Source organism: Tachyglossus aculeatus, chromosome 2 (genome assembly GCF_015852505.1).
Source record: "Tachyglossus aculeatus isolate mTacAcu1 chromosome 2, mTacAcu1.pri, whole genome shotgun sequence".
In the NCBI taxonomy this organism is placed as follows: Eukaryota; Metazoa; Chordata; class Mammalia; order Monotremata; family Tachyglossidae; genus Tachyglossus; species Tachyglossus aculeatus.
This window is the reverse complement of record NC_052067.1, coordinates 98,224,850-98,251,004: the sequence shown is the minus strand read 5'-3', so window position 1 is coordinate 98,251,004 and position 26,155 is coordinate 98,224,850. Positions and strand designations below refer to the sequence as shown.

The 26,155-nt window shown below is 46.4% G+C and overlaps 1 protein-coding gene across 3 annotated transcripts in view; it reads right to left on the bottom strand.

The window, feature by feature from the left end:
- CEP85L (centrosomal protein 85 like) overlaps window positions 1–26,155 on the bottom strand; it is a 229,008-nt gene that overhangs the window by 160,906 nt on the left and 41,947 nt on the right. For all 3 annotated transcript variants that reach the window (XM_038767385.1, XM_038767401.1, XM_038767393.1), the window contains exon 2: window positions 21,080–21,241. In XM_038767385.1, coding sequence (XP_038623313.1) covers window positions 21,080–21,241 — 162 coding nt within the window. The remainder of the gene's footprint in view (window positions 1–21,079; window positions 21,242–26,155) is intronic.

Here is a 26,155-nt window from a genome sequence, read left to right as displayed (position 1 = left end):
AAGAACTTGTAATTACCCCAGCTCTTAGTACAGTAATGATAATAATAATAATAAGGGCATTTGTTAAGCGCTTCCTATGTGCCAAGCGCTATTTTAAACACTGGGGTAGATACACGGTAATCAGGTTGTCCCACGTGGGCTGCACAGTCTTAATCCCCATTTTACAGATGTGGGAACTGAGGCACAGAGAAGTGAAGTGACTTGTCCAAAGTCGCACAGCTGACAAGTAGCAGAGCCGGGATTAGAACCCACGACCTCTGACTCCCAAGCCCGGGCTCTTTCCACTAAACCACACTGCTTCTCTTGTAGTAATAATAATAATAACAATAATAATAATTATGGCATTTGTTAAGCGCTTACTATGTGCAGAACACTGTTCTGAGCGCTGGGGAAGGTGATCAGGTTGTCCCATGGGGGGCTCACAGTTTTAATCCTCATTTTACAGATGAGGTAACTGACGCACAGAGAAGCTAAGTGACTTGCCCAAAGTCACACAGCTGACAATTGGCGGAGGCGGAATTTGAACCCATGACCTCTGACTCCAAAGCCCGGGCTCTTTCCACTGAGCCACGCTGCTTCTCAATTTATTTATTGAGCGCTTACTCAGGTTGCTGAAAGTCGCTTGGAGTGGTGTGGGGAGGGAGGGAGGAGAAGAGAGAGAGAGTCAGACGCTCTCCCCTGCTAGCTCAAGTTCTTCCTAGGAGAAGGCCATAAGCAAGCCCTGCTACTACAGAGGATAATAATACTAATAATGGCATTTGTTACCTGGCAACATAGTAAGCACTTAAATACCATAAAAAAATTAAATACTACTTTCATTCATTCAATCGCATTTATTGAGCGCTTACTGTGTGCAGAGCACTGTACTAAGTGCTTGGGAAGTACAAGTTGGCAACATATAGAGACAGTCCCTACCCAACAGCAGGCTCACAGTCGAGAAGGGGGAGACGGACAACAAAACATATTAACAAAATAAAATAAATAGAATAAATATGTACAAGTAAAATAGAGTAATAAATATGTACAAACATATATACATATATACAGGTGCTGTAGGGAGGGGAAGGAGGTAAGGCGGGATGGTGGGGAGGGGGAGAGGAAGGAGGGGGCTCAGTTTGGGAAGGCCTCCTGGAGGAGGTGAGCTCTCAATAGGGCTTTGAAGTGAAGAAGAGAGCTAGCTTGGCAGATGTGTGGACGGAGGGCATTTCAGGCCAGGGGGAGGATGTGAGCCGGGGGTCGATGGTGGGACAGGCGAGAACGAGGCACAGTGAGGAGATAGAGGCAGAGGAGCGGAGGGTGCGGGCTGAGCTGTAGAAGGAGAGAAGGGAGGTAAGGTAGGAGGGGGCGAGGTGATGGACAGCCTTGAAGCCGAGGGTGAGGAGTTTTTGCCTGATGCGTAGGTGGATTGGTAGCCACTGGAGATTTTTGAGGAAATCTACTATTATTATTACTACTACTACAGCCAGATAATGAAAAGGCAGACAGAGACCATGTGCATCTCAGATAGAAGCCCAGCACAAATCTAGCCCAAGCACATCTGGAAAGAGAGAGGCCTGTGTTCCTTGGGGGAAGAATTCCCATTAACTCCTCACTTCCCCAGTGTTTCCTTCTCCCTCCCAACCTCTTCCCCAATTCAAATCCAGTGACAGCCTGTAGGAGCCCACATGCAGGTCTTTTACTGTTGGTGTTCTCAGTCTGGAGCTCCTAGAATCTCTTTAAGTGTCTGTCATTCTTCAGGAGAAATGCTAACAAGTTCCGTTCTCTGTCCAAGGGGAACAAAGAAGCGGTAATTGCCACAGTAATGAGGGCCCAAGCCTCTTGGAGTTTTGGAAATGGAGTCAACCCTCTAAGTTGCATTTGGAAGAAAACTGCAAGTCAGCAGAAATGTCAGCCAGCAGCTGTAACGTTGTGGTTCACCCGAGAGCTACAAACACCACCACAAAAATCTCCGAAAAATAAACCTCCAACCGACCTTGTTTTGCTTCAGGGGACAAAACTTTTGGAATGCAGGAGGGGAGAAAAAAAATCGGAAATTTTTCAGAAATCGTAATTGAAAGGATGTTCTTAGCTGGTAGTTCTGTGGGTGGACATCATTCACGTCATCTAGCAAGTGCTATTGTTTCACAGTTTTCCAGCAGTGCTTCTTCACAGGCAGAATTATCCCCCTACTATTCACCTACAAATAGAGCACAGGCTTGGGAGTCAGAAGATGTGGGTTCTAATCCCACTTCCACCACTGGTCTGCTGTGCAACATTGGGCAAGCCACTTCACTTCTATGTGCCTCAGTTACCTCATCTGTAAAATGGGGATTAAGACTGTGAGCCCCACGGGGGACGACATGCTTACCTTGTATCTACCCTCGTGCTTAGAATAATAATGATGGCATTTGTTAAGTGCTTACTATGTGCAAAGCACTGTTCAACAGAGCTTGGCACATAGTAAGCGCTTAAAAAATACCATGATCATTATTATTATTATTATTATCAGCTCCAACACCACCTTTTTGCTCTTCAGACTTACTAGAAATCATACAATGTCAGTTCATAAAAAATAAGCAATGCTCCAATACACCCTTATCAGAAATGAAGTGGAAATAACTAGTTGCATCCGAACATAAGACTGAAATTGCTCTTAGACTTTTGAAAGCTTTAATTAAAAGATTAAAAAAAGGGAACGAGAGAAGAAAAATGCATGGCTATCAGAAAATCCATAAAAACGCTTCAATTCAAAATGATTTAAAGGAGTACCGGTCCACAGCTCCATTTATGGACATTTTTCATCGTCGTGGTTCTCCTTTGGAATAAAGAAGCCACCGTCTGTAACCCAAACACACCGGGAAGGAATCACCGTGAGACCCTAAAGTGCACGACCATCAACAACCGGCCAAAGGATTGGAATTAACATAATCTCTCACTACAATGTGTTGGCCCGAAATATCTCGAGCACTTCAGCATCTCAGCTGGGATTCAATCGCGCTAAGGGTAGGGGAAGGGGAAGGAGGCTAAACTCCATTTGGCCAGATTTAGCATCCCCCCTGGGGATGGGTATTTCCAGACAGGTCATAAAGGTACCCAAAAAGACTGGGTAGGTGTTGTGACCTCCCGTGTCGCAGACGTGGCCCTGGGAGCCGGAATCTGGGCTCTTAAATATGTTGCCAATTTGTACTTCCCAAGCGCTTAGTACAGTGCTCTGCACACAGTAAGCGCTCAATAAATACGATTGATTGATTGATTAAAGACCCTTACTGCAGAAGGTGATTCACAAGTGAACTCCGCAAAGTGGAAATGGCACCACCAGCTGAGGCGTGTATCTGGAGGATGGGAGAAAGTCAGTCGTATTTACTGCGCGCTTACTCTGTGCAGAGCACTGTAAAGTGCTTGAGAGAGGTGGAGTGGATAGAGCACAGGCCTGAGAGTCAAAAGGTCACGAGTTCTAATCCAGGCTCCACCACCTGTCTGCTGTGTGACCTTAGGCAAGTCACTTCACTTCTCCTTGCCTTGGTTCGCTCACCTGTCAAATGGGGATGGAGACTGTGAGCCCCAAAATAATAATCAGGGCCGCAGTTGGCCCGACTGACTGAATGTTGGCTCCGGCCGGGGCTCTGATAATAATAATAATAATAATGATGGCATTTGTTCAGCGCTTACTATGTGCGAAGCACTGTTCTAAGTTCTGGGGGGGGTACAAGGTGATCAGGTTGTCCCACATGGGGCTCCCAGTCTTCATCCCCATTTTACAGATGAGGGAACTGAGGCTCGGAGAAGTGAAGTGACTTGTCCAAGGTCACACAGCTGACAAGTGGAGGAGCCGACATTCGAACCCATGACCTCTGGCTCCCAAGCCCGGGCTCTTTCCACTGAGCCACGCTGCTTCTCTGTTGTGGGACCTGGGACAATTCTGGCGACTTTGACACCCATCCACATGCTTTATTTTGTTGTCTGTCTCCCCCTTCTAGACCGTGGGCCCATTTTTGGGTATGGACCATCTTTGTATGTTGCCAACGTGTGCTTCCCAAGCACTTAGTCCAGTGCTCTGCACACAATAAGTGCTCAATAAATACGATGGAATGAATGAATGAAGTGGCTCGCCCAAAGTCACACGGCTGACAAGTGGCAGAGCCGGGATTCGAACACGAGCCCGGATGACTGAGGGCAGGGCGAGGGGAGTTTCACTCCTTGGGAAAAGGCCTTTTCAGGGGGCCTGAATAGCTTAATAATAATAATAATAATAATGGTATTTGTTAAGCACTTACTATGTGCCAAGCACTGTTCTAAGCCCTGGGGAGGTTACAGGGTGGTCAGGTTGTCCCACAGGGGGGCTCACAGTCTTCATCCCCATTTTCCAGATGAGGGAACTGAGGCACAGAGAAGCCCCCTTCTTCCTCTCCCCTTCTTCCCCCTCCCCATCCCCATCCCCCCGGCCTTACCTCCTTCCCTTCCCCACACCACCTGTATATATGTATATATATACATACATATATACATACATATATATATATACATATATACATATATATAGATACATATGCATACATATACATATATACGTATATATACATACATATACATGCATAAATATACATATATATGTATATATGCACACATATATAGACATATACTCTCCCCCTTCTAGACTGTGAGCCCACTGTTGGGTAGGGACTGTCTCTATATGTTGCCAACTTGTACTTACCAAGTGCTTAGTACAGTGCTCTGCACACAGTAAGCGCTCAATAAATATGATCAATTGATTGATTGTTGGGTAGGGACCGTCTCTATATGTTCCCAACTTGTACTTCCCAAGTGCTTAGTACAGTGCTCTGCACACAGTAAGCACTCAATAAATACAATTGAATGAATGAATGAAATAATAATAATAACAATGATGGCATTTGTTAAGCGCTTACTATGTGCAAAGCACTGTGGGTCAGAGCCTGTGTCCAACCCGATTTGCTTGGATCCACCCCAGCGCTTAGAACAATGCCTGGAACAAGGTAAGCGCTTAACAAATACCACAATACAACAATCTAACAGACATAACCCCTGCCCACAGTGAGCTTATCGTTTAGAAGGAACCCTGGCTAGAGAGTAGCGTTCTGATGTGGTCAGCCCTTCTTCCACAAATTCCATTCATTCATTCAATCGTATTTATTAATAATAATAATAATAATAATAATAATGATAATCGTATTTGTTAAGCGCTTACTATGTGCCAAGCACTGTTCTAAGCACTGGGATAGATACAAAGTAATCAGGTTGTCCCACGTGGGGCTCATAGTCTCAAGCCCCATTTTACAGATGAGGTAGCTGAAGCACAGAGAAGTGAAATGTCTGGCCCAAGTCACCCAGCTGACAAGCGGTGGAGGCGGGATTAGAACCCACAACCCGTGACTCCCAAGCCCGGGCTTTTGCCACTGAGCCACACTGCTTCTCCATTTATTGAGCGCTTACTGGTTGCAAAGCACTGTACTAAGTGCTTGGGAGAGCACAATGTAACAGCAAATAGACACATTCCCTGCCAACAATGAGTTCGTAGACTAAAAGGGGAGACAGGCATTAACATAAATAAATAAATAAATAAATAAATGGATGGATAGATAAATAAATAAATAAATAGATAAATAAATAGATAAATAAATAGATAAGTAAATAAAAGATATATGCATATGTGCTGTGGGGATGGGAGGAAGGATAAATGAAGGGAGCAAATCAGGGAGATGCAGAAGGCAGTGGTAGAAGAGGAGAGGTGGGCTGTCAGGGAAGGCTTCTTGTAGGAAATGTGTCTTCAATAAGGCTTTGAAGTGGGGGAGAGCAATTACCTGTCTGATACAAGGAGGGAGGGTGGTTTCAGGTCAGAGGTAGGATGTGGGCGAGAGGTCGGCAGCAAACTAGATGAAATCGAGGTACGGTGAGAGGAATGAAGTGAGCAGGCCAGGTTGTAGTTGAAGAGTAAATTCCTCATTCTGACCGCTCAACAAACTCTTTTCCACCCTTAGGAGATTCCTTCAAGTCCCCTCTACTCTAACCCCCAGCTCTGCGCTGGGTCCGCCGGCCAGTCAATCATGCCCCTGCCACGGTCTCCATCGTGGTGGCCTATCTCTCAAACCACAATGCTGACTCCCTCCACGGAAAGCTCACGTTTCAACGGCTGACCTTCAAAGCCCCTCCTGCACCTAATCTGATTTCTCTCAGTCAAACGTTCGTCTTCCTCCTCCATTTCTGATTCTGTCCCTCTTAGCTCTCTTCTTTCTGGCCCGCTCCCCGTGCCTGCTGCAGTGCCCAAGCATGCTGGACTGATCATAATAATAATAACAACAATAATAGTAATAATGGCATTTATTAAGCACTTACTATGTGCAAAGCACTGTTCTAAGTGCTGCTGGGGAGGTTACAAGGTAATCAGGTTGTCCCACAGGGGGTTCACAGTCTTAATCCCCATTTTCCAGATGAGGGAACTGAGGCACAGAGAAGTTAAGTGACTTCCCAAAGTCACACAGCTGACAATTGGCAGAGCTGGGATTTGAACGCATGACCTCTGACTCCAAAGCCCGTGTTCTTTCCACTGAGCCACGTTGCTTCTCTTAACTTGTTCTAACTTCATCTAACTAGTTCCTTTAAAACAGCCCATTCCAAGGGTTCTACCTACCCAGGATGCTCTCTTCGATGTCATCCTGAGGCATTTTACAACTTTGGATGGTAGATGTTGCATAATTGTGACATTGGTTACGTGCTTGCTATGCGCCAGGCACTGAACTAAGCGAGGGGTGGATACAAGCAAATCGGGGTAGATACGGTCCCTGCCCCACGTGGGGGTCACAGTCTCAATCCCCATTTTACAGATGAGGTCACTGAGGATCAGATAAGTGAAATGACTTGGCCAAGGTCACACAACGGACAAGGGGCAGAGCCGGGATTAGTACCCATGACCTCCAGAGTCCCAGGCCCATATGCTAGCCAATTCGCCATGCTGCTTCCCCTATGATGCTGGGGGCACCCACTCTCTGTCTCCTTAGATCATGAACATTGAGAGGGCCAGAACTCTTTTAAAGGGGCCAGTTCTGGTGCCCTCCCTCCCACGAGAAGCAGCATGGCCTAGTAGAAAGCATACGGGCTTGGGACTCAGAGGATGTGGGTCCTAATCCCCGCTCTTTTTTTTTATGGTACTTGTTAAGCACTTACTATGTGCCAGGCACTGTAGTTAGCACTGGGGTAGATACAAGCTAATCAGGTTGGACCCGGTCCCTGACCTGCATGGGGCTCATACTCTTAATCCTCATTTTACAGATGAGAGAACTGAGGCACGGAGAAGTGACGCGACTTGCCCAAGGTTACACAGCGGGCAAGTGACGGAGCTGGGATTAGAAACCAGGTCCTTTGGACTGCTTCTTGGGGCTCTGCCATATACCTGCACGCTGTGTGATCTTGGAAAAGTCGCTTCACTTCTCTGTGTCTCCAATCCCTCATCTGCAAAATGGGGATTCAGTACCTGTTCTCCCTCCTATTTAGACTGTGAGTCCCATATACAACCTAATTATCTTGTATCTACCCAAGCGTTTAGCACATAGTACGGGCTTAAAATACTACAATTATTATTATTATTTTAGCTAAGGGATAGGTACTGCTGGTACCTATATATGTATACCTATATATATGTATATATATATACATATATATAGGTATACATACACATATATATAGGTATATATGTATATATGTTTTTGGGGGTTTTTTTACATATTTATTACTCTATTTATTTATTTATTTATTTATTTATCTTACTTGTACATATCTATTCTATTTATTTTATTTTGTTAGTATGTGTGGTTTTGTTCTCTGTCTCCCCCTTCTAGACTGTGAGCCCGCTGTTGGGTAGGGACTGTCTCTATGTGTTGCCGACTTGTACTTCCCAAGCGCTTAGTACAGTGCTCTGCACACAGTAAGCGCTCAATCATACGATTGATTGATTGATTGGTACTCCCCATCCACAGAATGCCTGAGCCAGACAGATAGCCTAGTAGAAATCCCCCATCTCCAACCTTTTGAGTGTGTGTTTGCTGGGCTCATCGTTTAATATTCTAGATTTAAATTTTGTGAGGAGAAGAAGTGAGACTTTCCAGCTCACAACCTACATCAACAACCGACTGGCAAAATAATCATCTGCATGAAGCAGAGGGAGTTACTTCCTAAAGGGACAATAACAGGAAACATGGACATTTCCAAATTAGCAGAACAGGCTGCGCTTCCAAATCCAAACTGCGAGGAGCACACACAGAGCTAATTTTTGGAGAGCCGCCATGAATACAGCCGGCGTCACCTTGCGTGGAGAAAGCATTCGGCTTTACTACAACTACAGAGAAGCAGCTTGGCCTACAGGAGAGGTCCAGGAGTCAGACAGAGCTCCCTCATCTGTAAAATGGGGATTAAGAGTGTAAGCCCAATGTGAGACATGGACTGTGGGCAACCTGATTAGCTTGTGCTTAGTACAGTGCCCGGCTCATAGTAAGCACTTAAATTCCACAAAACAACAACGTGGAGGTAAAAAGCTTTAAGAAGCTACTCTCCAACCTAATTAGCTTTCTTGGATTCTAATATCCTACTGAGCATATCCTTCTTCAACTTAGTCTGAATGACCAGAAAAAAGGAGAAAGAAAGCTCTCTCGCCTCCCTTCCGAACACTCTGAGGGCTAAGGTTCAAATTACTCTGGTGTTCGCGTTTTCCTCCTCCTAGCTGTAATGCCATACCCTAAGGGGACAAGTCTCATGACCTTGGCAGAAATGAACCAAGAAACAAAGAGGATAAGGAGTGCATGGAGAGAGAGGGAGAGAGAGGGAGAGAGAGACACCCCAGAACTGAAGGAAATATCTGAATGCAACCAAACATGTTCTTTCCACTTAAAACCCAATCAATCGTATTTATTGAGTGCTTACTTTGTACAGAGCACTGTTCTAAGGGCTTGGGACGGGTACAATGTAACAGTTGGTAGACATATTTCCTGCCCACAAATAATTTACAGTCTAGAGTGGCTAAACCCCAAAAAAGAAACCATTTCCAGGTCGGCATCTTCCTTCTAATGATTTTAACCCCAGGACTAAAGAGAGCAAGGGCTCTTGGCCCCGCCAAAGGATCCCTGCACTTTAGCGCACTTTTATAAGGAAATACAACTCATGCTCCCAGAGGTCCTGAAGGCCCCTTAAGGTCAGGCACTATCTTTATGTTGCCAACTTGCACTTCCCAAGCGCTTAGAACAGTGCTCTGCACACAGTAAGCGCTCAATAAATACGAATGATTGATTGATTGATCTTTCTCTGCAAATTTGAGGAGCAGAGTTACCTAGTAGAAAGAGCACCAGCCTGGGAGTTGGAGGACGTGGGTTCTAATCCCCGCTTCGGCACTTGTCTGCCATATGACGTTGGGCCAGTCAGTTCACTTTTCTGGGCCTCAGTTTCCTCATGCATCAAGTGGAGAGTCAATGCCTGTTCTCTCCAATTCCTAGGCTGTGAAGTCCCAAGTGGGACAGGGGCTGTGACCAACCTGATTAATTTGTACCTACCCCAGCGCTTGCCACAAAGTAAGCTCTTAAATGCAGTAGTAATTATAACAACAGTAACAACTTGCTGGCACACTCAACCACATTCCCTAGAGTCAGAAGGACCTGGGTTCTAATCCTGGCTCTGCCGCTTGTCTGCTGTGTGACCTTGGGCAAATCATTTAACTTCTCTGTGCTTCAGTTACCTCATCTGCAAAATGGAGATTAAAAGTGTGAGCCCAATGCGGGACAGGAACTGAGTCCAACCTGATTACCTTGCATCTACCTTAGCGCTTAGAACACGTAGTAAGCAGCTTAACAAATACCATTAAAAAAACACCTGAGCAATATTTCTCTTCAACATCACTAAAGCACTGTACTAGGCACTTTGAAACGCATCGTTATCGTCAATGGTATTTATTGAGTGCTTACTGCTTAGAGAAGCAGCGTGGCTCAGTGGAAAAGAGCCCGGGCTTTGGAGTCAGAGGTCATGGGTTCAAATCCTGGCTCCGCCAACTGTCAGCTGTGTGACTTTGGGCAAGTCACTTCACTTCTCTGGGCCTCAGTTCCCTCATCTGTAAAATGGGGGTGAAGACTGTGAGCCCCCCGTGGGACACCCTGATCACCTTGTAACCTCCCCTGCGCTTAGAACAGTGCTTTGCACGTAGTAAGCGCTTAATAAATGCCATCATTATTATTACTGTGTGCAGAGCACTATTCGGAGGGTGCAATACAACAGAGTTGGGAAATGCGTTCCCCGCGCATAACAGTAGAGAAATAAAAGATATGGAACTACCCTCGAGGAGCTCAGAGTCTGGGGCAGGAGGGGCACTGACCCAAAATAATAACTGTGGTATTTTTAAGTGCTTCCTATGTGCCAGGCGCTGTACTAAGCAGTGGGGTGGATACAAGCAAATTTGGGTCTCACAGTCTCAATCATCATTTTACAGATGAGGCAACTAAGGCACAGTGAAATGACTTACCCAAGGTAACACGACAGACAAGTGGCAGAGCTGGGATTAGAACCCATGACCTACTGACTCCCAAGCCCGTGCTCTATCCACTAGGCCGTGTTGAATCAGGCTGGGCCGGCACTGTTACCATGAAGGCTGGGCCCCACATTTCAACCAGTCAATCAATCAATGGCATTGATTGAGGGCTTATTATGCGCAGAGCACTGTACTAAGCACTTGGGAGAGTACAATATAACAAAATTAGGGGACACCTTCCCTGGCCACTATGAGTTTACAGTCTAGAGGGGGAGAGCAGGGCTGTCCAGCCAGGTGATTGCTGGGAGACGCTAGGGTCTGGGGGCTCCTCCCGCCCCCCTGGAAATTCCCCCAGCACATGGTGGCACACAGAGCACAGAATGGCCAGCAAAGCTCTCTCAACCCTGACCAACGTGCAATATAGTCAAGGCCAATGCTCTGCCAACAAATGGTAGTTCAGATTCAGGCACCAATGTACTGAAACCAGGAAAAGGAAGTGTTTATTCACTCATTCATTCAATCGCATTTATTGAGCGCTTACTGTTTGCAGAGCACTGGACTAAGCACTTGGGAAGTACAAGTGGGCAACATAGTGCCTCAGTTGACGGCACTACGATCCTTCCCGTCTCACAAGCCCGCAACCTTGGTGTCATCCTCAACTCTGCTCTCTCATTCACCCCTCACATCCAAGCCGTCACCAAAACCTGCCGGTCACAGCTCCGCAACATTGCCAAGATCCGCCCTTTCCTCTCCATCCATACCACTACCCTGCTTGTTCAAGCTCTCATCCTATCCTGTCTGGACTACCGCATCAGCCTTCTCTCTGATCTCCCATCCTCGTGTCTCTTCCCCACTTCAATCCATACTTCATGCTGCTGCCCGGACTGTCTTTGTCCAGAAACGCTCTGGGCATGTTACTCTCCTCCTCAAAAATCTCCAGTGGCTACCAATCAATCTGCGCATCAGGCAGAAACTCCTCACCCTGGGCTTCAAGGCTGTCCATCACCTCACCCCCTCCTACCTCACCTCCCTTCTCTCCTTCTCCAGCCCAGCCCGCACCCTCTGCTCCTCTGCTGCTAATCTCCTCACCGTACCTCGTTCTCGCCTGTCCCGCCATCGACCCCCGGCCCACGTCATCCCCCGGGCCTGGAATGCCCTCCTTCTGCCCATCCGCCAAGCTAGCTCTCTTCCTCCCTTCAAGGCCCTACTGAAAGCTCACCTCCTCCAGGAGGCCTTCCCAGACTGAGCCCCTTCCTTCCTCTCCCCCTCATCCCCCTCTCCATCCCCTCATTTTACCTCCTTCCCTTCCCCACAGCACCTGTAGATATGTATATATGTTTGTACATATTTATTACTCTATTTATTTATTTATTTTACTTGTACATATCTATTCTATTAATTTTATTTTGTTGGTATGTTTGGTTTTGTTCTCTGTCTCCCCCTTTTAGACTGTGAGCCTACTGTTGGGTAGGGACTGTCTCTATATGTTGCCAACTTGTACTTCCCAAGTGCTTAGTACAGTGCTCTGCACACAGTAAGCGCTCAATAAATACGATTGATTGATTGATTGATATTGTTGTTCATTCAAACAGGAGATGGGAATCTAGATTTTGAAACTTGAGGATGTTCATATTTGCAGGCAAAGCAACACATAAATGGGTTAAATAAAATAAGGGCCCCCATTTGAATGAAAGAGCCATCTTATCAAACAAAGGTCACTAAACTGTTTTCTGGGTTCACAAATTTCCATAGATTATCTGCTGGATTGAAATAGCCAAGGAATTCCATCTTCCTGGGATCAATTAAGTCAATAATAATAATAAAAATAATACGGGTACTTTTTAAGTGATTCCTATGTCCAAGCACTATACTCCGTGTTGGGGCAGATACAAGAACAGACGGAGCTTACTACCTAAGGGGGAGGGAGGACAGGTATTGAATCCCATTTTACAAGTGAGGTAATTGGGCCCAGAAAAGTCAAGTGACTTACCCAAGATCACCCAGCAGGCAAGTGGTGGAGCTGGGCTTAAGAACCCAGGTTGCTTAAATTCCTCAGGATACTCTCAAAAATTTCTAGAAATTAATGACTGAATAGCATTCCATCCTCTTTGGGACCCATTACTTTTTGATGATTTAACTCCTCGAGACGCTCTTAACAGGCCAGATTCAGGTCAAATTCAAAACTCCTTCTCCTTTGTGTCATTCACATGTACAAGTATCTGAAGTGATTTTGAATGGGAAAGAGTGAGTCCTCCTCCATTAGTCCAAAACATGAAAGAGAGCAGGCTCGCAAATTTTAATTTAGAAAAATTCACCTCCCAAAACATAGAAGACTGTGGAAATTCCAGCAAAATGAGTTTGTCAGAAACAAAAGTCACCTTTTACATAGGGTGTTGCTTGAATGCGTGCAAACAACCAAAGGGTAATCGAGAGAGAGAGAGAGAGAGAGAGAGAGAGAGAGAGTGTGTGTGTGTGTGTGTGTGTGTGTGTGTGTGTCTCTCTCTCTCTTTCTCTCTCCTCTAGACTTGTAAGCTCATGGTGCACAGGGAACATGTCTTCCAACTTTGTTATTCTGTACTCTCCCAACCACTTAGTACACTGCTCTGAAAATAGTACACACACAATGCACATGAATGACTGGCTGATTGTTGGGCTTTCAAAAGCTAAAGGGCAACCAGTCAAGAGCTACCCTATTTCAGCATCAAAATAGCTTTGCATTAGTTACTGTTATTGTTGGTTGCCATAACTCCAGGAAAATGGAGACTATCCAACATTGCTTTCCTACCAGGTCAAACACTACAGATATTGTTGTTCGAGACCAAATTCTTCCAGCTAGTACGCCCCTCCCGGGAAGTCTGGCAAATTGGGGACGTTATTAACTCTCTGCAGTCAAGGGATTTGACATTCGGTAAATTCTGGTTGAAGAATTTGGCATTTGGTAAAGTCTTGCTCCAGAAGATCAGAAAATAATAATCATACTAATGATGGTATTTGTTAAGCGCTTATTACGTGCCAAGCACTGTTCTAAGCCTGGGGTAGATACAAGGCAATCGTGTTGTCCCACATGGGGCTCACGATCTTAATATGACTTAACATGACTCACAGATGACCCCGTGGTGGCTGGAAAGAGAGGCTCCAGCACCCCAATAAGTACAATCTCAGCACAGACCAATAGCTTATACACGGAGAAAAGCCAGCTAATCAATCAGCCACAGAAAAGCAGTATGGCATCATGGACAGCGCACAGGCCTGAGAGTCAGAAGGTCATGGGCTCTCATCCCAGCTCGGCCACTTGTCTGCTAGGTGACCCTGGGGAAGTCACTTCACTTCTCTGTGCCTCAGTTGCCTCATCTGCAAAATGGGGATTGAGACTGTGAGCCCCACATGGGACAGGAACTGTGTCCAGCCCAATTTGCTTGTAACCACCCCAGCACTTGGTACAGTGCCTGGCACATAGTAAGCACTTAACAAATACCATAATTATTATTACATTTATTGAGCACTTACTATGTGCAGAGCAGTCAATCGTATTTATTGAGCACTTACCCTGCGCAGAGCACTGTACTAAGTGCTTGGGAGAGTACAATATAACAATCAACAGACATATTCCCTGCCCACACTGAATTTACAACCTAGACGGGGAGACGGACATTAACATAGAGCAGTCTACTAAGTGCTCGGAAGAGTACAATACAACAGAGTTTTTAAACATGTTCCCTGAACACAACGAGCTCATATTTTATAGGTGTGGTACAAAGGGCAAAAGACAAAGGAGGAGTTTTTAAAAAAAGCCTATTACCGCTTTTGCTTCTACAACCCAGGACTGAATTAATCTTCTGAAGTTCAAACTGACTCACTTCTTATGGATTTGTAGGAGGGTAACTTTGCAGGGCGTTAAGATCCCATGTGTTTTGCCGTCGAACATCACCTTCCAGGCTCTCAACCTCAAATGAAAATCCCCAGGAGAAAAGAGGTGTGCAGAAAGTTTCTAAGATGAGGGTAGACGCCAGAAACCAACACCAAGTGAAGGTAGGGAAGGGGAGGACTAGACTGTAAACACGCTGTGTTAGCAGGGAATGTGTCTACCAACCACATTAAATTGTATTTGCCCAAGCACTCAGTACAGTGTTCTGGGCGCAGTAAGCGCTCAATAAATATGTTTGATGGATTGAGGAGTTTTTCTCTTCAAGGTTGGCTCAGCTCAGGGGCAGGGGCCTGAATTTGAAGACAATTCTAGCGTGTTACTGTGAGATGCGAGTCCTTTTCTCCTCTGCCTAGTCCCTTCTCCACTTCCCACCGAGATTCCAGGAGTCCTCTGGGACTCTGTTCTATGATCAAGATACAAAAATAAAGGGAAATGTTAGGAAACCCTAGCACATTATCGCATAAGAGTGAGAAGGAGCCATTCATTATAGATTACAAACTACCCTCCCCAAATCACTCGCAGAGTAACTTATCATCATCAATCGTATTTATTGAGCGCTTACTATGTGCAGAGCATTGTACTAAGCGCTTGGGAAGTACAAATTGGCAACATATACAGACAGTCCCTACCCAACAGTAGGCTCACAGTCTAAAAGTAACTTATCTAGAGGAAAATCAGGAAAAGAAAAATGACTCATTTGGTTTGCGTTTTTTGTTACTGAATTACCACCAACAATGCACCTGTTTCCCAACATCACCATTCTTTTCTTAGTTTTTCAGAGTTCATTAATTTCGGCTGCAAGGGCTTTCTACAGAAAGGAGCAGAACCAAAGACAATAAAATGTGTCCTAGAGTTTAAAAACCCAGGTTTTTCAACAGCGTTCTCAAACTGTTCACCAAATATAAACTAAGGGAAAAATCTGAAATAGAAACTATGTGAATCCCCAGGGACTCAAAACTAAGGAAGTGTTGGAGGATGGTATACTTCAAATTATAGTGCTAAAACCGGGAAGGGATGTTTATTGGCAAGGAGTGTGTCTACGAACTCTTCTGAATTGTACTCTTCCATGTGTTTAGTTCAGTGCTCTGTACCCAGGAAGTGCTCCCTTACCCTTGAGAGACTGAACAATGTTATCAATGGTTCTCCTGCACACTTAGCTCCTCTAATGCCAACCTATTCACTGTACCTCAAGCTCATCTACCTCACCTCCAACCACATAGAAAAGCAGCGTGGCTCAGTGGAAAGAGCATGGGCTTTGGAGTCAGAGGTCATGGGTTCGAATCCCGGCTCTGCCATATGTCTGCTGTGTGACCTTGGGCAAGTCACTTAACTTCTCTGAGCCTCAGTTCCCTCATCTGTAAAATGGGGATTAAGACTGTGAGCCCTCCGTGGGACAACCTGATCACCCTGTATCCCCCCAGCGCTTAGAACAGGGCTTCGCACATAGTAAGCGCTTAATAAATGCTATCATTATTATTATTATTATTATTATTGTATCCCCCCAGTGCTCAGAACAGTGCTTTCCACATGGTAAGTGCTTAACAAATACCATTATTATTATTATTAGAGAAACAGCGTGGCTCAGTGGAAAAGAGCGTGGGCTTTGGAATCAGAGGTCATGGGTTCAAATCCCGGCTCCGCCAGTTGTCAGCTGTGTGACTTTGGGCAAGTCACTTAACTTCTCTGTGCCTTCGTTACCTCATCTGTAAAATGGGGATGAAGACTGTGAGCCCCACGTGGGACAACCTGATCACCTTGTAACCTCCCCAGCGCTTAGAACAGTGCTTTGCACATAGTAAGCGCTTAATAAATGCTACTTTTATTATTATTATTATTATTATTATTATTATTATTATTATTATCCTGCCTCTGGCCTGGAAGGCCCTCTCTCTTTTTATCTGACAGACGATCACTCTCCCCACCTTCAAGACCCTACTAAAAGCCCAAAGCCCATCTCCCTCAAGAAGCCTTCCCCAACTAAGCCCTCATTTCCTCTTCTCCCTCTCCCTTCTGTACCGCCTCTGCATTTAGATTGGCTCCCTTTATTCACCCCTCCCTCGTGTCCCTAACCATAACTTACCTATGTTAATGTCTGTCTCCCCCTCTAGTCTGTGAGCTCGCTGTGGGCAGGGATTGGGCCTGCTAACTCTGCTGTACTGTACCCTTCCCAAGCACTTGGTTCAATGCTCTGCACACAGTGAGCACTCAATAAATACGACAGACTGACTGATGTTGTAGCCTGAATTACACAGACTATCTTCTCTGATGCTCTTCCTGGCAGGCCCCATCCTCCTAGAAGATCCTGGGGGCTAAGAATCATGTCCTTCACTTCTTCTGACTGTACATCAGTGCCCAGCAGAGAGAGGCTAGTGATTGCAGCAGCGATGCCAACTGGCCGCCCAACATGCCCGCCACCTCCACCAGCCAACCAGCGGGCCGGTACCTCGTTTTGCATCTGGACCGAAGACGCTGGCAAGCTGAGCGTGGGCCGGAGCCAACCTCTTTGCCCGGCTTGAGAGGCGGCAGGAGTTCGGACATCACGGTGGGCAGGAGACGGGCAGGAGTGGAAGTGGGCACCCAAGGGGAGGCGCGCCGGCTGCCAGAGCCTAAAGACAGTCCGAGTAGCGGGGTTGGGCTGCTTGAGAAGCAGTGTGGCTCAGTGGAAAGAGCCCGGCCTCTGGAGTCAGCGGTCATGGGTTCAAATCCCGGCTCCGCCACTTGTCAGCTGTGTGACTGCGGGTAAGTCATTTCAATTCTCTGTGCCTCAGTTACCTCATCTGTAAAATAGGGATTAAGACTGCGAGCCCCCGTGGGACAACCTGATCATCATCAATCGTATTTATTGAGCGCTTACTATGTGCAGAGCACTGTACTAAGCGCTTGGGAAGTACAAATTGGCAACATATAGAGGCAGTCCCTACCCAACAGTGGGCTCACAGTCTAAAAGGGGGAGACAGAGAACAAAACCAAACATACTAACAAAATAAAATAAATAGAATAGAACCTGATCCCCCTGTAACCTCCACAGAGCTTAGAACAGTGCTTTGCACATAGTAAGCGCTTAATAAATGCCATCATTATTATCATTATTATTATTCCATCCCTGAAAAAGGAACTAGAGCGCGGCCAGAAAACCCTGGAACTTCCAAACGAGACACCGCATTCCCCATCTCGCCTTTGCTCTGCAGAAACATCTCTGAAAAACGAACTATAGGCTACTTCCTCTTCAAAAAGCAGAAGTGGCGTGGGCTGGTGGCTAGAGCAGTGTACTGGGAGTCAGAAGGTCACACAGCAGTCACCTGGCAGAACTGGGATTAGAACCCAAGTCCTCTGGTTCCCAGGCCCATGCTCTTTCCACTAGGCCACTATGAAGGGCCTGGGTGGATGACGGGAGGCAAACGTTCATGAGTGGATATACATGCTCGGAAGGCAGAAAAACCCCAAACCCACCTGTTAGTTTTACAACAGTAGGCAGGGCAACTCCAGCCTCCCCCATCTCCCATACACATACCCTATCACCCTCTTAAAATGCAACATAAACGGCAAAACCACTTCTGAGACTGGAAAAGCGTGTGCCCTTTTCGAGCCCATTTGAAAATGGCACCAGATGTATCCATAAATTGTCTATGAGGGCTTCTCCCCACTTCAAAATGGTAAAACAGCGTGGCTCAGTGGAAAGAGCTCGGGCTTGGGAGTCAGAGGTCATGGGTTCTAATCCCGGCTTCGCCACTTATCAGCTGTGTGACTTTGGGCAAGTCACTTAACTCCTCTTTGCCTCAGTTCCCTCATCTGAAAAATGGGGATTAATCAATCAATCAATCAATCGTATTTATTGGGCGCTTACTGTGTGCAGAGCACTGTACTAAGCGCTTGGGAAGTACAAGTTGGCAACATATTAAGACTATATTAAAACATATTAAACTTAAAACATATTAAGACTGTGAGCCCCATGTGGGACAACCTGATTACCTTGTATATCCCCCACCACTTAGAACAGTGCTTGGCACATAGCAAGCGCTTAACAAATACCAAAATTATTATAACTTGAGGTTCTGAAGTGCTGGTTCACCTTATCCAACAGGGTAAAAATTCTGTGGACTAAAATAGCAATACTGAATACCCTGCTCCTCTTACCTCAGGGGGTAAACATGTACTCTGTAAAAAGCCACTGTAACACTAATCCTACAAGAAAAAACCCAACGCATGGAAAACTGAACAAAATTTTACAAACACATCCTAGAGGGAGAAAACAAAAGGAACGAGAGGAAAGAGGAACAGGCCGGTTAGAGCAACACAAACATTTCCGGCTGAAAATGTTTCGGGAAATACGTTTAGTCTAATAAAGCAAGGATTTGTGTGTTCATCCATTCATTCAGTTGTATTTATTGAGCGCTTACTGTGTGCAGAGCACTGTACTAAGTGCTTGGAAAGTACAATTCAGCAATAGAGAGACAAGCCCTGCCCTCATCGGGCTTACAGTCTAGACGGGGGGGAGACAGACATCAAAACAAGTAAACAGCCATCAATATAAACAAACAAATAAATAAATAGAATTATAGATATACATAATAAGCTTCCAAGTTGTTTTGGGTCTTATTTTCCTGACTTCTGCCCCACAGCTGTAAGTTTCTTGCCCCGTGTGACTTTCCTTCCCACATGTGTGTGTGTGTGTGCTTGTGAGGGCCCATTGTTGGGTAGGAACCATCTTTATATGTTGCCAATTTGTACTTCTCATGTGCTTAGTACAGTGTTCTGCACACAGCAAGCACTCAATAAATACGAATGAATGAATGAATGAATGAATGACGGCTTTCTACTGAATGTTGATTATGAGCCCAATGGGCAGGAAGCATAACTAATTTATAATCTGTATCACACCCAACATGATTTGGCACTTGAATGGAAAACGCATATGCAAAAGATTCTCCTCATTATGATAAAAGCCTATCAGGATGGCACTATCATCTGTCCAGAATTCCCTAAAAACGAAGGCCTCGGGCTTCTATATTGTTATGTTTCCTTCATCTTACCCTGAATATGTGAAACTAGGAGTTCTCCTAGGGGTTATCACCTGTTAGACAAGGGAACAGTGCCTAGAGCAGAGTCAGGTTCTTAGAACTGCGTTCCAACTTTTGGGTTTGTTTTTGTTTTTATGGTATTTATTAAAGTGTTTACTCTTTGACAGGCACTGTAACTAAGCGCTGGGGTAAATACAGGCTAATCAGGTTGGACACAGTCCCTGTCCTGCCTTGGGCTCACACTTTTAATCCCCATTTTACAGATGAGGTACCTGAGGCCCAGAGAAGCGAAGAGACTTGCCCGACATCACGCAGCAGAGCCAGGATTAGCACCTGTGTCCTTCTGATTTCCAGGCCTGTGATTTATCCACTGGGCCACACTGCGTCTTACTATAGTGTTCAGAAACTACTTGCCACTGCTGCTGAAGACAGAGGGGGAAAATAAACTATTTTAATAAAGTGTCACATGACCTACAAATCAATCATGTGTTTGGGGGAAAAACAAGCCAAACTACAAGTAAATGAAATTCTTCTAGTAAACAATGGACCGAGTCATCTAATCTGACCCCAAAGACCATCAGGAAATGACCCCCGACAGCTGGCCTACCCCAGGTTTCATACTGAGAGACCCAGAGAAGCAGATTGGCCTAGTGGGCCTCAGTTACCTCATCTGTAAAATGGGGATAAGAGAGTGAGCCCCATGTGGGACAGGGACTGTATTCAACCTGATTTGCATCTATCTACCCCAGTACTTATTACAGTGCCTGGCACATGGCAAGCGCTTAACAAATACCACAATTATTCAATGAATTATTGAGCGAATTATTCAATAAACAATTACTCAGTGACTCAATGAATACCACAATGAACACCACACACATTCATTCAATCGTATTTACTGAGTGCTTACTGTGTGCGAACCACTGCACTAAGCACTTGAGAAAGTGCAATATAGCAATTAACAGAGACACACATATATATGTACATATATACATACATATGTAGAGAAGCAGCAGGGGCTTGGGAGTCAGAGGTCATGGGTTCTAATCCCGGCTCCCCCACATGTCTGCTGTGTGATCTTGGGCAAGTCACTTAACTTCTCTGAGCCTCAGTTCCCTCTTCTGTAAAACGGGGATTAAGACTGTGAGCCCCAAGTGGGACAACCTGATCACCTTGTATCCCCCCAGCACTTAGAACACTGCTTTGCACATAGTAAGCGCTTAACAAATGCCATCATTATTATTATTATATGTGTCTATATACAGACATTTATACCTACATCTCTCTCTCTCAAAAAATATATATACAAAACACACATATGTATGTATAAAATTTTATACATACATATGTGTGTTTTGTATATATATTTTTTGAGAGAGAGAGATGTAGGTATAAATGTATATATATATATATATATACATATATATATATATATATATTCTGCCACCCAGGCGGCTCCAGAAACCCATCATCATTATCAATAGTATTGAGGGCTTACTGCGTGCAGAGCACTGTACTAAACAACAGGGTGGAGGGGTACCATACAGAGTCGGTAGACGCGTTCCCTGCCCGCAAGCCACCGGGCCAGGAGCCCGGGCAGGAGTGCTGATGGTTTGGACTCACCTTCCAAGCTGTCAGAGCAGGAGGTCTCGATTCCGGTGTCCCCGCTGTCGGAGGCCGTGCTGTGCCTTCTGGCGTGGCCGTTACGAGCCACAAGCGGGACCGGCGGGGGCTGCCACAGAGTCTCCACGTCAGGGCACCATGGCGTCGAGGCGTAGTCGGGGTCTATGAGGAAGGGAAACCGACATTAGAAGAGATCGGGAAAGATGGCAACTGGTAGAATTTGGTCCCGGTTCAGAGATGGCCAGAATCACTCCTGGCAGAGGATGCCGGGTCTAAATCTGATTCATCATCTTTAACCCCTGCACCATCTCCACCCTCACCAACTCTGAAATCCCTCTCTCTGACCACAATCTTCTCACTCGCCTCCTCTCTGTAAATCTGTACTATTTCCACACAGAGACCTCCACTCTCGACCCCATCCATCTCTCTCAGAGCATCACACCCCTCCTAGCCTCCATACCCATTCCACCTACTCTTGATGACCAAACAGATGTTCTCAACTCCACTCTCTCTACTCAACTCCCTCCCTCCTCTATCCCTTCGTCGCTCTCACACCACTAACCCACAGCCCCGTATCACCAGCACTGTCCGCCTCCTTCGCTCTTATTCTCGAGCCGCTGAACGCTGCAGGCAGAAATCTAAACATCAGGCCGACCTCGTCCACTTCAAGTTTGTCATTTCTTGACTTAACTGTGCCCTCTCCTCTGCCGGCAAAACTATTTCTCCTCCCTTATTGACACCCATGCCCATCACCCTCATCAGTTGGTTCAGACATTTAACTCCCTCCTCAGGCTCCTGTTCTTCCCCCTCCCCCATCCCTCACCTCCATTGATCTGGCCACCTACTTCATTAGGAAAATTGACACCATCTGTTCTAAGCTTCCTTACCCCCTCCTCCATCCCCCCCTCTCGACCCCCTCTTCTACTTCCCAGCACTAGCTTCAGAAGAGATCTCCTCCCTCTTCTCCACATGCACTTCAGACCCCATCCCCTCCCACCTTACAAAAGACTCTCACCCCTTCCCTCCTCCCCTCCTTAACTTCCATCTTCAACTGCTCACTCTCCAACAGCTTCATCCCCTCTGCCTTCAAACATCCCCATGTCTCCCCAACCTAAAAAACCCTCCCTTGACCCCATGGCCCCCTCCAGTTATCGCTCCATCTCTTTCCTACCCTTTCTTTCCAAACTCCTGGAGCGAGTCATCTACACTCAACTGCATCAAATTCCCCTCCTCCAACTCTTTCCAGGACCCCCTCCAAACTGGATTCTGCCCTTTCCACTCCACTGAAACCGCCCTCTGAAAGGTCACCAATGACCTCGTTCTTGCTAAATCCAAAGGCTCCTACTCCATCCTAAACCTTCTCAACTTCTCAGCTGCCTCTGACGCTGTGGACGATTCCCTTCTCCTCTACATGTTATCCAACCTTGGCTGCTTCACTGACTCCGGCCTCCCCTGGTTCTCCTCTTATCTCTCTGGCCGTTCATTCTCAGTCTCCTTCGTGGGCTCCTCCTCCCTGCTCCCATCCTCTTACTGTAGGGGTCCCTCATGGGTCAGTTCTTGGTTCCTTTCTATTCTCCATCTACACTCACTCCCTTGGTGAACTCATTCGCTCCCACGGCTTCAACTATCATCTCTCAGCTGATGACACCTAAATCTACATCGCCTCCCCTGTTCTCTCTCCCTCCCTCCAGGCTCGCATCTCCTCCTGCCTTCTAGGACATCTGTACTTGGATGTCCTCCCACAACCTAAAACTCAACATGTCCAAGACAAAGCTCTTTATCTTCCCCCCAAAACCCTGTCCTCTCCCTGACTTTCCCATCACTGTGGACAGCACAACCATCCATCCCGTTTTACAAGCCCACACCCCTGGTGTCACCCATGACTCCACTCATTCATTCACCCCACATATCTACTCCATCACTAAAGCCTGTCAGTCTCACCTTCACAACATCACCAAGATCCGCCCTTTCCTCTCCATCCAAACCGCTACCACGTTAGTACAATCACTCATCATATCCCCACTGGATTACTGTATCAGCATCCTTTCTGACCTTCCAACCTCCCGTCTCTTTCCACTTCAATCTCTACTTCTCTCTGCTGCCCAGATTATCTTTCCACAGAAACGCTCTGGGCATGTCACGCCCCTCCTCAAAAATCTCCAGTGGCTGCCTGTCAACCTACGAATCAAGCAAAAACTCCTCACTCTCAGCTTCAAGGCTGTCCATCACCTCGCCCCCTCCTACCTCACCTCCCTTCTCTCCTTCTCGAGTCCAGCCTGCACCCTCCGCTCCTCTGCCGCTAACCTCCTCACTGTACCTCATTCTCGCCTGTCCTGCCATCGACCCCTGGCCCACATCCTTCCCCTGGCCTGGAATGTCCTCCCTCCTCAAATCTGCCAAACAATCACACCTCCCCCCCATTAAAGACCTACTGAAGGCTCACCTCCTCCAAGAGGCCTTCCCTGGCTAAGCCCCCCTTTTTCTCAAATCCCCATCCCTCCACGCCACCCTGACTCGCTCCCTTTGCTCTACTCTTCTCTCCCCACTCCACAGCACTTGTGTATACACGCATATAACTATAATTAAATATATTTATACAAATAGTAAGCTTGTTTACTTGTTTTGATGTATATACATCTATAATTCTATTTATTTATACTACTAATAATAATGATGATGGTATTTGTTAAGCGCTTACTATGTGCAAAGCACTGTTCTAATGCCTGTTCACTTGTGTTGATGTCTGTCTCCCTGCTTCTAGACTGTGAGCCTGTTTGCAGGCAGGGACTGTCCCTCTTTATTGCTGAATTGTACTTTCCAAGTGCTTAGTACAGTACGCTGCACACAGTAAGCGCTCAATACAACTGAATGAATTCATCAAAATTAAAAACTGTTCATTAATTTGTTCATTTAATTGTATTTATTGAGCACTTACTGTGTGCAGAGTACGGTACTAAGCACTTGGGAGAGTACAATAGAATGATAAACTTCCCAGTCTGAGGAGCCCTCACAATGAGCGCCCGGCAAGCAGATTTGCCTTGTTTTCTGGAACGCTTGTCTCCAGAAACGCTTGCTTCCAGGGACTCGGAGATGGTTTCAAATGTATGGTGAAAGAGAGAGGTCTCATTTAGGTCTCATTTTGTTTTGTCCTGCTACCAACTTGGGTGTACTCATATTGCTTAGGAAAATCACTTTTCCATGAGAAAAACAAGGTGACCACCCTTGCCTATATTATTCATTCATTCAATCATATTTATTGAGCGCTTACTGTGTGCAAAGCACTGTACTAAGAGCTTGGGAAGTACAAGTTGGTAACATATGGAGATGGTCCCTACCCAACAACAGGCTCACAGTCTAGAAGGGTGAGACAGACAACAAAACAAAAGATATTAACAAAATAAAATAAATAGAATAGTAAATATGTACAAGTAAAATAGAGTAATAAATCTGTAAAAACATATATACAGGTGCTGTGGGGAAGGAGGTAGGGTGGGGGGATGGGGAGGGGGAGAGAAAAGAGGGGGCTCAGTCTGGGAAGGCCTCCTGGAGGAGGTGAGCTCTCAGTAGGGCTTTGAAGGGAGGAAGAGAGCTAGCTTTGAGGATATGCAGAGGGAGGGCATTCCAGGCCAGGGGGAGGACGTGGGCTGGGGGTCGACGGCGGGACAGGCGAGAACGAGGCACGGTGAGGAGAGTAGCGGCAGAGGAGCGGAGGGTGCGGGCTGGGCTGGAGAAGGAGAAAAGGGAGGTGAGGTAGGAGGGGGGCGAGGTGATGGGCAGCCTTGAAGACGAGAGTGAGGAGTTTTTGCCTGATGCGCAGATTGACTGGTAGCCACTGGAGACTTTTGAGGAGGGGAGTAACATCCCCAGAACATTTCTGCACAAAGATGATCCAGGCAGCGGCATGAAGCATAGACTGAAATGGGGCGAGACAGGAGGATGGGAGATCAGAGAGGAGGCTGATGCAGTAATCCAGTCAGGATAGGATGAGAGATTGAACGAGCAGGGTAGTGGTTGGATGGAGAGGAAAGGGCAGATCTTGGCGATGTTGCGGAGGTGAGACCGGCAGGTTTTAGTGACGGATTGGATGTGAGGGGTGAACGAGAGAGTGGAGTCGAGGATGACACCAAGGTTGTGGGCTTGTGAGATGGGAAGGATGGTAGTGCCGTCTACAGTGATGGGAAAGTCGGGGAGAGAGCAGGGTTTGGGAGGGAAGATAAGGAGTTCAGTCTTGGACATATTGAGTTTTAGATGGCGGGCAGACATCCAGATGGAGCTGTCCTGAAGGCAGGAGGAGACACGAACCTGAAGAGAGGGAGAAAGAGCAGCGGCAGAGATGTAGATTTGGGTGTCATCAGCATAGAGATGATAGTTGAAGCCGTGGGAGCGAATGAGTTCACCAAGGGAGTGAGTGTAGATAGAAAACAGAAGGGGACCAAGAACTGACCCTTGAGGAACTTCTACAGTAAGGGGATGGGAGGGGGAGGAGGAGCCTGCAAAAGAGACTGAGAATGAACTACCGGAGAGATAAGAGGAGAACCAGGAGAGGACGGAGTCAGTGAAGCCAAGGTTGGATAGCGTGTTGAGGAGAAGGGGGTGGTCCACAGTGTCGAAAGCAGCTGAGAGGTCGAGGAGGATTAGCATAGAGTATGAGCTGTTGGATTTGGCAAGTAGGAGGTCGTTGGTGACCTTTGAGAGGGCAGTTTCCGTGGAATGTAGAGGACAGAAGCCAGACTGGAGGGGGTCGAGGAGAGAGTTGGCGTTGAGGAATTCGAGGCAGCGCGTGTAGACGACTCGTTCAAGGAGTTTGGAAAGGAATGGTAGGAGGGAGATAGGGTGATAACTAGAAGGGGAGGTGGGGTCAAGAGAGGGTTTTTTTAGGATGGGGGAGACATGGGCATGTTTGAAGGCAGAGGGGAAGGAACCAGTGGAGAGTGAGCAGTTGAAGATGGAAGTTAAGGAAGGGAGGAGGGATGGGGCGAGAGATTTCATAAAATGAGAGGGATTATCATTGTCCTAGAAGATTTCCTGTAAAATCAGCACTTTGATTCACTCATATCCACAGGCATCAAATTCTCC